General features: G+C 50.6%; 1 protein-coding gene across 1 annotated transcript in view; it reads right to left on the bottom strand.

Moving 5' to 3' along the window:
- Positions 1-912: 912 nt before the first annotated feature.
- The window catches only part of MTPN (myotrophin), a 54,366-nt gene continuing 42,947 nt past the window's right edge, over positions 913-12,331 (bottom strand). Inside the window, exon 4 of the mRNA XM_029073016.2 lies at positions 913-4,553. Coding sequence (XP_028928849.1) covers positions 4,467-4,553 — 87 coding nt within the window. The 3' untranslated portion in view covers positions 913-4,466. The remainder of the gene's footprint in view (positions 4,554-12,331) is intronic.

Below are 12,331 nucleotides of genomic sequence, written 5' to 3' on the forward strand. Positions count from 1 at the left end.
ACGGGCAAAGCACTGTTCCAGTTCTTGAGCACACACTTGGGTTGGGCAGTGTACTAAGCGTTTGGAAGAGTACAACGGAAGTGGCAGACGCGGTCACTGCCCGTAACCAGTTTACAGTCCTAGAGGGATTGGTATTAATAATAAATCATAATTGTGGAATTTAAGCTCTTATGATGTGCCCATTAGCGTACTAAGTGCCGGGGCAGACACCGTCCCTTCTCCTATGTAGGGCTCAGAATCTAAGGGGGAGAGAGAGAACAGGTATTTTCATTTTACAGATGAAGGAACAGAGGCACAGAGCAATTACGCGACTTGCCCAGTGACGTCGGACACATTCTGCCCGGTGAGAAAAGCAGCAAGGTCTAGTGGATAGAGCACGGGCCCGGGAGTCAGAAGGACCCGGGTTCTAATCTCAATTCAAAACACGTCTGCTGTGGGTCCTTGGGCAGGTCGCTTCACTTCACCGGGTCTCCGTTCCCTCATCTGTAAAAGGGGGACAAAGTCCCCACGTGGGACAGGGACTGCGTCCAACCTGATCATCTAGTATGTGCCCCAGTGTTGAGCATACAAAGTAAGCGCTTAAGAGATACCATTAAGGAAAAAGTCCGTTTTATGCAGAAAAGGGTGGAATCGGGTAGGAGAGTGGTGGATTCGGGGCCCCCTCAGGGGCCGAGGCCACTTGACCCAGTGTCCTTAAACTACCCAGGCAGTTTCTCCTAAAGGCTTTGTTCGGTTGGGTGGTTTGGGGGGAGCTAATGCCGCAGGTCACCGTGTGGGTTAAGTCGAGCGTTCCCGGCGACAAAACCAAAAGGAGACGGCCACTCCAAAATAACTCCTCCTTTCTCAGCTAAGGGACCGGGCCTGCGGGGTTGTGGGCGGGCGGGTGGAAAGAATGCCACGGATGCCCCCGGCTGTAGCACAATTCAAGTTTATTCCATTTGTTCTTGCAACACAAAACTTGAACACAGTATTATTTAGCATTGGGATGTCCATGAACTAGGGTAGTATGAGAAATCCAACCGTTTCAAAGGAATTACCATGTCGTGGGGGAGAGGGGGAGCAAGAAACCGAACTCAAATCTATCAAAATGCACAAAGCGCTAGTTTCCTCCCTTACCGCTTAGAAAGATAGGATGCTCATTTCTCCATGTACAAAATAGATTTCGGACAGTTTTCGTTTTAAAACTCTGCATGCAAGACACGGCAACCGCTTACGCTGAGGCCCCTCACCGGCCTCGGTTACAGACAGAATCATGCGCGTACTACTGCACGGGAGGAGACGAGAGCAGCTCGATTTAAGTTTCGACGCAACTTAGGCTGAGGGGGATGGGGGAGAGACGGGGGAGCAGAAGGTGGAGAACTCAAAAGGCGGCAGTCGGAGCTAGCCACGACAGGAGAGAACGATGGTGGCCAATCAGCCCGACCTCAGCCCCTACCCTTTCCGCCCGCACGCTCCTCCGCCTCAGCGTGGATCCAGAGGCCGCGCGTGGGGGAGCCGGCTCCAGGGGCCGGGAACGTTCGCTTCCGGCCTAAATCTCGTCTTCCTTTGGACGGTTCGGGCTTCCTATCTGTTGCGCGTCGGGGGCGCCGGTCTGAAGCCCGCGGAGCCCCCCGTGCCTCGCCTTGAAATAACAGATAGGAAGTCAAGAGACCACAGCAAAAACCACAGGTGGTTTTTTTTCTTTTTTGAGCTGTTTAATTTTTCTTCACCGGAGCGCAAAAATGTGAAGTTGACCTTTCATTTGATGCCCGTTGTGCAAAGAAGCGGCCGAGTTTTCAGCTTAACCAGAAAGGAACAAAACCAACGCTAAATGTTGTCTCAGCTCTTCCACCGGAGTGGCGCGGAGGTTTGTTATAAATAACCGCGTTAGTAAAAAGGAAGTCTACACGGGTCTCGGTCGTTACAGTCGGCTGGGTCTCAGTCCTGTTCTCCTCAAGCGATCGGCTCGGGGGTTGACGAGAAGGCAGGAAGGGGCGGGAGAGGTGAGAGAACCTCTACTGCGTTGGGGGGGACACCGGCCTAACCTCTGCAGTCGGTCGAAAGGGTCTTGAACCTGAAAGGATGACTGAGGGAGGAAAAGACGCTGGGGAGGAAGGGAGGGGCGGAGGCCGCAGCAGCCAACCTCACTGGAAGCCCCAGAAGGTAGGGGTCCAAGTGAAAAATAAATGTCAAGATACACTAGTCCAGAAAATTACACTCGTGAATTGCCTTTTTAATAGCACGAAAAGAAGCGGAACACTAGTCTTATGCCAGCAGGAGGGGCGGTGGCGGGGGGGGGGGGGGAGGAAGGGGAGAGGGGAGAAAAACCGAAATAATCCATACGCACGGCCCTAGCTGAACTGAGGTAAACTACAGCTCTAAACCGAATGGGGGTGACCCCTGCGACAATGACCCTCTCCTTATCAGAGCCCACGATGTGTCCCGGCGCTGGTGGCTGAGGTGAAGTAAAAAAAAGAGCTGTATTAAGACAGCAGAAGGAGCCAAATACGCTCAAATCCTTTTCACCCCACAGTTCGGGTTTGGCTTCTCGGGGTAGGAGAAATTCCAGGATCGGATGGGGACGAGAGGGAAAGGGGGAAAAAAACCAAAAACAAAACGCATATACAAACTCAATCCCAACCTGTCAGGATTTGCTCCTTGTGATTTGTTAGAGGCCAGGCCGATTGTATTCCCGGTAAGAATTCAACTCTCCTGCAGGACACTGCGCTACGTAGAAAAGTCTTCACTCGATGTTGCTGCCAAGTCACGCTCTCCAAGGTGACGGCTTTCGTGGCCGAGGTTCCGTTCGACAGCGTGGGGGATTTGGTCAGGAAACCCTAACTCTTCCTCAGGAGGTTGATTTAAGTGACAAACCCGAAAGCTCGCTCTCTAGAGCCTGCCCTCCTTCTGGGTCTCCGCTTCAAGCACAGGAGACACTGAAATAAGAGATCTGGGTTTGGATTAGCCCTCCCCGCTCAGGAAACCGGACTGCGTCTTGTACGGAAATTTTGGAAGGATGAGTGAACACCACAGTGTGGCTTTGTTCTTGGATCCTCAGGGTTACAGGGTACATTTGAAAGTGTCTCCCCGACCAGCCCGGGCGATTTCACGGACGAGAATTACGGATCCGCTATTTTCAGGAGGTTGAGCTCGTATCTGGCAGAAATTAGGGGGAGAAGCTCACTGATTTCGACAATGGGGGCAGAGGGGTGTTAGAATTTTGTCCAGATCGGGTGCTAGTGCAAATAAGTAGTCTGATTCGAGACTTTAAAAAAGACAAGAGACAAAAAAATTGAAACCCTTAGAGAGCGCGGAGAGGAGGATACGAGAAAAGGCTCCTGCGCGCTCTAAACAAAACCGAAGCCAATTAAAAAATGCCATTTAGGCAACCACTATAGAATCGGAAGAGGAAAATCCTCATTTTCTACTTGAGCCCATTTCTCTTACCTTTGATGCCGGGGCCCATTTCCAGTCAGGATTCTACTTTTTAAGTTCCCCTTCCCTGCCAGCAGGGCTTGGAAGCATTTCCCAGGTGATTTGAGGAGGATTTGAGAACTTGATTTTTGTGTTGGAGCGGGCTGAAACGGTCAGTCCTTCTCTGTCCCCTTGCCCTTCCTTGCTCATTGTGGGCAGCCAGATACACCTCCCCTGGGCTTTCCCCCTCCAACCCGGGATAATTTTCTTCTTTGGAAATTCCAAGTGCTACCATCGAGAGAAACACCGGAATGCTATTTCTCCTCCACCCCTCCAACCTAGAGACTCGGCCCGATCTAGTCTAGGACCCGTGAAACCCGAGTGGAAGGGGAGAGGAAATTGAAAGTTCAACCAACGGATTTTGGGGGGGAGGGGGAGGGGAGAAAGGGTGCCTACCCGGCCACCTGGTTTGAGCTCTCCCCCGGGGTGAGTCAAAGCCGTGGAGGAAAGGTTCGGTCACCGACCGGACGGTGAGAAGGCCGCTCCCTAGGCTTCTTTAGACCCAGAAATCCTCCTTTCAGTGCATCCTTAAGGCAGAGGGCTAGAGCTAATTGTATAATTGTATGTCTCAGCACCTTAATTTTACATTCTAGCAGCCAATACCACTCCCTAGGGTCAGGGCTGCCTCGGGAAGCCTTCGTCGAATCGGCGCTTCCCGCCCCTGACCAAGTCTAGGGAGCTTCACGCGTCAATTGGATAAAAAAGAGAGTTTGTTTCTTGCCCTCGCGTGGGCACGAGTTGAATCTGACTACAGATGGAGGGGAGGGGCGGCCCCCGTATCGGGTCCCCAGATGGGGTCGAATCAATGGATCGTCCCCCCCCTCCCCGAGTTGGAGCTTTTCTGATCGTCTGAATTATCGTTTTTGTTTTCTTTTTCTCCCCTCTCTCTCCCCTATCCCCCTTTAAAGTATCTAGCTGAAGAAGCTGGCAGATAGAGTGAGACAGACAGACAGACAGGCAGCAGTGTGAGGCCACAGGAGAGGCATTCGAATAGGTATCAGTCCGTCCGTCCATCACTGAAGAAGAGTCTTGATTGCCTGGTTGTCAGTGGCTTCCAAGGCAGTTAATCCATCGGGGCCTTTCACGGCCTTATCCGCTCCCTGAAAAACACAGAGAAACAACTTTTACGATTCGGGGGCCAGAAGGACGGCAGTTCCTGCGGAGAGGAAGAGGGAGGTGCGGCTTCGGCCCCAATAACTGGGGCAGATGAAAGGTCCCATTATCAATGGCATTCACTGAGCGTTTACTCTGTGCGGAGCGCTGTACGAAGCACTCGGGAGAGTAGAGAGTTGGTAAAGGCGTTCTCGGCCCATGGCGAACTTGCGGTCTACAGTCCTTCAACAACCCCGTCAACTAAGCCATGGCAAATCTGTAAAATTATGCCTAAGAATGATTTCTGAAATGGAAGAGACGAAACCACTAAGCTAATAGCGCGGCCAGGTACATAGATCACGGCCCTGGAGTCAGAAGGATCTGAGTGCTAATCCTGGCTCTGCCACTTGTCTATTACGACCTTGAGGGGAGCAGCGTGGCTCAGTGGAAAGAGCCCGGGCTTGGGAGGCAGAAGTCATGAGTTCGAATCCCGGCTCTGCCACTTGTCAGCTGTGGGACTGTGGGCAGGTCACTTCACTGTGCCTCAGTTACCTCATCTGTAAAATGGGGATTAACTGTGAGCCTCACGTGGGACAACCTGATGACCCTGTACCTCCGCCAGCGCTCAGAACAGTGCTCTGCCCATAGTAAGCGCTTGACAGATACCAACATTATTATTATTAACTTCTCTGTGCCTCAGTCACCATATCTGCAAAACTGCGGTTAAGACTGTGAGCCCCATGTGGGACACGGACTGTGTCCAACCTGATTATCTTACACCTCCTCCAATGCTTAATACATAGTAAGTGCTCAGAAAATACGACTGATTGAGAAACTATGGGCTAAGAGGGAGGAAGTCACTGTCCACCTGGGAGTCTGGCGGTCCAAGCCGCAGCCATCGATGAGAGCTAGCACTCGGCGTAATAGGGGCAGGGGTTCATCCGTTTATTCCACCGTATTTATTGTGTGCTTACTGGGTGCACGGCCCTGAACCTGGGGAGAGTCCAATACAACACTAAACAGACACATTCCCTGCCCACATTTTAGAGGGAGTTCTGACTCAAAGCCCTTTCCCCTTTATTTCTGCTCTTCTCTTGTATCTGATGATTCAGAGCCAGGAGAAAAGAAGGGGATTCACTTATAACAACACTAATTGTGATCATCACTGTGGTATTTGTTAAGTGCCTGCTATATCTCAAGCACTGTACTAGAGTGCTGGGGGTAGATACAAAATAATCAGGCCCCACCTGGGGCTCAAAGTCTATACAGGAGGGAGAACAGAACTATTATTATTATTATGAACAGGCAGTGTGGCCTTGTGGATAGAGCATGGGCTTGAGTCTGAAGGGCCTGGGTTCTGATCTCAGCTCCGCCACTTGTCAGCTGTGTGACTTTGGGCCAGTTGCTTCACTTCTCTGGGCCTCAGTCACGTCATCTGTAAAACGAATCCCGGCTCTGCCCCTTGTCAGTTGCGTGACTGTGGGCAAGTCACTTCACTTCTCGGTGCCTCAGTTACCTCATCTGTAAAATGGGGACTAACTGGGAGCCTCACGTGGGACAACCTGATTACCCTGTATCTACCGCAGCGCTCAGAACAGCGCTCTGCACATAGTAAGCGCTAAACAAATGCCAACATTATTATTATTAAAATGGGGATTAAGACTGCAAGCCCCATGTGGGTCACGGGCTGCGTCCAACCTGATCAGCTTGTATCTACCCCAGCGCTTAGTACAGTGCCTGGCACATAGCAAATGCTTAACGAACACCATAAAACCCACGCTCAAAGCAAAAAGCAACCAGGCACTGAAGCCCCGTTTTGCAGATGAGGGGACTGAGGCATGGAGAAGTTAATTGACTTGCCCAAGGGTACGTAGCATAAAGGAGGAAGAGAGCAATTAGAGAAGGGCCTATCGCCGGAGAGTGAGGCAGTGAGCCCACGCCTTAAGCTGAAGCGTAAATATCGGGAGCCGGCCTACGACTCTCAAACTCTGGGCCAAAGCATTCCCCATATCCACGGTGGCCTTTTTCATTTCAAGGTCCACCGTTCTAGCCTCTGAGGTGCCGCTGATACACGTCTCAACCGGGACTCCTGGCTATTTGGAGAGGGTCTAGTTGGTGTTTCGGTACTGAAATAAAATTACTTCTGAGGCCGAGGGTTTAAATGGGCTATTTTCTCATTGCTTCACCTCCGCGATTCAAAGAACGTGTGAGCCGCTAGAGGAGTCGGGGGGGGGGGGGGGTCTGAGATTGCATGCGAACAATAATAATAATAATAATAATAATTGTGTATTTGGTAAGCACTTACTATGTGCCAGGCAGTGTTCTAAGTGCCGGGGTAGATACAAGCTAACAGGTTTGGTTACAGTCCCTGTCCTACATAGGGTTCACAGTCTTAATCCACATGTTTACAGATACAGAACTGAGAAGTGAAACGACTCGCCCAAGGTCACAAGGCAGACAAGCGGTCAAGCCGGAATAGGCACCCAGATTCTTCTGACTCCCAGGCCCGTGCTCTATCTACTAAGCCACCAGGCTTCCCTACCAGTGCCCTCCCACCCCCCCACCAAAAAATAAAATAAATAAAAAATCACGGCAACCCAGCCCTAGGAATATTCCAGCAACACCGAGGAGAAGGCCAGTCACCGGCACGTCCAGCATCTTGCATTTTCAAGACACGCTCAGGGTAACGAAGGAATACATCACTACAGGCCGGGCCCCATTCCGTTTTTTTAGAGCGGCTAGGTTGCGGCAAACGAGCTGAAACTTTAACGGTAGAAAATAAAGGAGAAATATAGCAGGCGAGCTCAACCGGTACCTGATAATGAATGTGAATGGTTTAGGAAACCAGCTGGGGTGAATAAAAATGCCACGCAGTTTATGACAAGAATATTTAACTTCCCATCTTACCCAAATGCATTTTAGGTACCAACTAGAATGCTAAGCAAACTGGCTCTCCATTGCTAAAATGCGAAGAAAACGGCCCTCAGACTGTCAGCCCTGGGCCATTTGCTTTTATAGATAGTTGTACCCGCTCCTAGATCACACATTTCCTGAAAATGGCCTAACAAGTTTCTTTAACCAGGCCACTAGTTTCGGGGAACTTGAAAATTTCTGAGAAAGTTAAGAGCCGAAACCATTTCCAACATCAGCACCGGACGCGACAGACTCTTATCTGGGCTACGGAGAAGGGGGGGGGGGGGGGGGGGAATCAAAGCTGTAGCCTAATTACCTGCAAAACACCTTAAATGGTTCAGATCTTTTTAAATCTCGGGCTTTCCTGGAAGAGTCTACAGTGTGGTTCTTTGATAGGAGATCGATTAAAGGCCCCCGAGGGAGAAGGGCAGCCGGACCGCAACAAGGATGTGTCTACCTGGTAATTCAACAAATAAGTTTACCGAGAAAGTTGCCAAATTTATACAGTGCAATTTCTCGTTTGTTTGAAAGCGGGGCTGAGTGATAACTAGCGTTTGAAACCTTTAATCTTAATTTACACTCACTCCAGGCCGGAGGGAGGCCAGGATTTTTCGACAGGTGGTGTTTCTGGAGGAGTACGTAAGAAGGGAGGGGTAAGGAAGAAGGGAGAGGAAGTACTTACGTGCCCATTTACAAATTACATAGTACAGATTATTTATCGATAGTCTAGTCGGTCTCCCCCTCTAGACTGTAAGCCCGTTGTGGGCAGGGTACTTTGCCATCTCTGATGTACTGTCTCTCCCTGTAATTATTATTATTAGGATGGCTTTCCGGGTTTGGGCACAAGCATTCCTTTGGAGCATGAAGCAGGACCGAACCCTGAATTCCCACAAGGCCTTTTAAAGACGGTCCATCTGAGGCCTTCGCTCTTATCCCGGGTCTCACGGCCGAGGGCAGATCGCAAAATTATACCGGGAAAACACCCGTCGCTGCTTTCTCAGCAATGGGGACTTAAAGTATTCATTTGTTCAATTGTATTTATTATTACTGTTATCATTATTTCTACCACATAGTAGGCTGAAATCTTGCTGTTGCCAACCGCTCGACAGCCCTTCGTCTTTTTTTTAGAGGCGGCTTAATTGTATATATTGCCAATACAGGAGGTCTGTGGAACAGGTTGAAATGATTTAATTTGAAGCTTGATTTGACACCTGCTCCTCCTCAAAGCAGTAATTTAATCTCCTGTTAGTACGCACATGCCTCAGGTACGGTATTAAAAATAAATGATAATTTAAGCCCGAAATGTGTTTAAATTTGTCCTTTTAGTCATTTCATTTCAGAGCCTCTCTGCATATTATGCATCCAGCTTTCCCCGTTTTTCCCAGTCCCGAAAAGAACATTAACAAAATTTAACAGGTGTGATTTTGCAGCTTTCTGGCCAATTTATCTTGCACTCTCCCCTCAAGACCGTAGAGCAGTCTGGTTCCTTAAGGGGCAAACTCTGTATCTCCCCCCCCCCCCAACGCAATACGTTCTCTACACCGCATACATCGAATCCTGCCTTCGGCGGGGTTCTCTCTCCTACTCTCTGCAAGGTTAGGTAGTCCAGGAAACATCCAAACCTCCATCTGGGGAACAAAACTCGAAAAAAGCCTGGTCCAACTGTGAGCCGGCCTCGGTTACCGGGCCCCCACAAGTTGAAGCAGAATTAACTTAATGGGGGAAACCTAGATTTAAAAACTACTTATGAGGTGCTAAAAATACTGCCCGGCACAAGCTGCGATGGGTGGCTATGTTGCCGTTTTCGGTTCCCGGGAGGGCTATAAAAGCACCGAATTTCCGGGCCTCCCTCCGAGTACTCGGAAACGTCCTTGGGTGACAAGTGATCAAGACAAAACGAGGGGCGAGAGATGTCGGGAAGGACTGCCAACCGGAGAGTTTCCGAGAGCCTCTTTCTCCACGGCATAGGCGTCTTTCCTCATCTGGAAAATGGGGATTAAGACTATGAGCCCCACGTGGGACAACCTGATTACCCTGTATCTACCCCAGTGCTTAGAACAGTGCTCGGCATATAGTAGGTCTTAACAAACACCATAACTATTATTATTATTTAAAATGATTGCCAATCGGTCATCGGTCGGTCAGTCGTATTTATTGAGCGCTGACTGTGTGCAAGAGCACTGTACGAAGCGAGGAGGGAGAGTACAATGTAACGGACACGTTCCCTGCCGACAACGAGCTTACGGTCTAGAGGGGGTGACCGACATCACTCCAAATAAATAAATTACAGATATGGAGAGTCGTTCTCTGTCAGATATGAGGAGGGAGGATGTTTTAGGCCTAGCTGTCCTACCCCCACCTCCAACACACCACACTGCGACAGAATTCCTCCTCTCTCTTTCTGTCTTCCAACTTAACTTCCCTCTCAGACCCCAGCCTACCTGCCCTCCAGTTCAAAATCCCGACTACTCTTTGACGCCGCCGCGCCTTTTGTCCCTAACATCTATTTTTTTTTAACGGTATTTGTTAAACACTTGCTAGGTGCCAGGCACTGCGCTGGGGTAGAGACGAGCTGATCAGGATGGACCCAGTGCACATCCTACCTGGGGTTCAGTCTTCATCTCCATTTTACAGATGAGACAACTGAGGCGCAGACCAGTGAGGTGACTTGCCCAAGGTCCCACAGAAGAAAAACGAGACGGAGCTGGGATTAGAACCCAGGTCCTTCACTAGACCACGCTGCTTCTCTTTCAGATGGCAGAAGTTTCATTAAGGTAGTGTGCAATTCTAAATACGGGGCCGGGAAAAATAAAAGGACCTCTCGTCCTGGAGACTTCTTGAGCTCTCAACAGATCAGTCAGTCAAGCGTACTTATTGAGCGCTTACCGCGTGCACAGCACGGTACTAGCACTTGGGAGAGTATAATAATAACCTCAGAACATACACATTCCCTGCCCACAAAGAGCAGTAGCATATTTTTTTACCTATAATTATCACTCCCCCCCAATAAATGCTACTTTATTACCTTGCAAAATCCAATTTCGGGCTGAACGCTTTTCCCGACACTTAGTTTGAAGTCTAGGTGTTGGAATTTTTATCCACAAGCAAAAGTGAGAGCAGTGGAACGGTACCTCTTGTTAGCACATCTCTCTCCTCCCAGAAAACGGACCCGGGAGGAATCGGGGTCAATGTCGGTACACCCGGCGGGCGAATGATTTGGTTCGGGAGGGACCGTCGTCGTCCGCGGGTCCGTTTTAAAGATAACGACACGTACGAGAGGTCTCTCGAAAGTACGAAGGACAAATCTAGTATAGCTACCTCATCCGGGTGCCCCCGGTTCACTTTCCTTAAATGCAAAGCCAGAATAAAAGGACAACGTAACGGGTCAAAGATCTGGAACCAGCCAATTAGGGAATGGTTTAAGAGAGCACGTAGACTGCTGCCACGAAACTCAAATTGCCACTCGTTATGGGGGAAGCTGGATTACCACAAACCTATAATCGGCGGGGCCTGACTGTACTTAATTGCTTCCGCTGAAAGAGACGCAGAAACATTCATTTTATTTCATAACTAGGCGCGACCCGTCGAAATTGAGGGGATGCCCGGCGGAGCGGAGGTAATGGAAGCGAAGGAACGGGGGGAGGGAGCCGAACACGGGAAAATCTCCGTTGAGCGGGGTAGGGAAATCGGGTTCGAGTGGGTGGAGGGAGATGGGGTGGAAGAGAGTGAGCCGGGGACGCGGGTACCCTAACCTGGGTTATCCTCCAATTTAGCAACATCCCTTCAGTTCCGTCTCCTTGGGGCCAGCCGTTCAACACGGCTGTCCTCCGGCTGGATATCCCGGCCAAAGCGAGCCCCTTCACCTGGGAGTCGAGCGGCAGCGCGAGAAAAATTCCTTGCGTCTCTTCTTCCCCGGGACTGGCCGGGCTCCAGCCGACATCACCGGCAGGCGGGCAGACGGACGCCCCGCCGAGTCCGCCGCCCGTAGCCCGTCTCCTGGGGTAGGACGGCGGCACCGTCCCCTCGCTGGAGGGCAGACAGCTCCACCTCTGCGGGGCCAAGTCCCAGCCTGACCCTTAGCAATCGCCACGGCGTGCCACTTTAGCTCCCTCATCTACTGCACGCGGAGAAGCAGCGTGGTCTAGTGGAGAGAGCACGGGCCCGGGACGCAGAAGGACCTGGGTTCTCCGCCGTTTTCCCGCTGCCTGACCTCGGACACGGCGTTTCACTTCTCTGGGCCTCAGTTACCTCATCTATAAAATGGAGATGAAGGCCGTGAGCCGGGACAGGGACGGTGTCCAGGTGTCCAACCTGATTTGCTGGTATCCACCCCAGGGGTTAGTACGGTTGCCTGGGGCACAGTAAGCGCTTAACAAAGGCCACAATGATTATTATTATCATTGAAGTAATTCCCCCTCCTTCATCCACCAATCAATGGCATTTATGAAGCACTTACTGGGTGCATTAAGTGCTTGGGAGAGCAAGGACAATTAGCAGACAACGCGCAGAGCGTTCCCTGCCCGTACTGAGTTTACAATCTACAAGACCCGGGTTGGGTTTAGTCGCCACCCTTCCGGAGGCATAAATCTCAAAATAAACCAAATAAACGCAATCACAGTCATTCTGCTACATTACTCAGAATGCTAGAGAATTCAGGGTGGGGGGAGGAGGGAGAGGGAGGGGTGTCTGTCCTCAATTCACCATCTCATCTACGTTTTTGGCTTCCACCGACACGGGTGGACGGGGATTAGCCGGATCTGTTCGGTGAGTCGGATCAGATCCCGGGATTCAAACGGCCCAGGCTAGAATAAAAATAAATGGACGTTTTTATCGGCGGGGGTGTTTGGAATCTGGCAGGACGCCAGAGGGAAGT

Source organism: Ornithorhynchus anatinus, chromosome 10 (genome assembly GCF_004115215.2).
Source record: "Ornithorhynchus anatinus isolate Pmale09 chromosome 10, mOrnAna1.pri.v4, whole genome shotgun sequence".
In the NCBI taxonomy this organism is placed as follows: Eukaryota; Metazoa; Chordata; class Mammalia; order Monotremata; family Ornithorhynchidae; genus Ornithorhynchus; species Ornithorhynchus anatinus.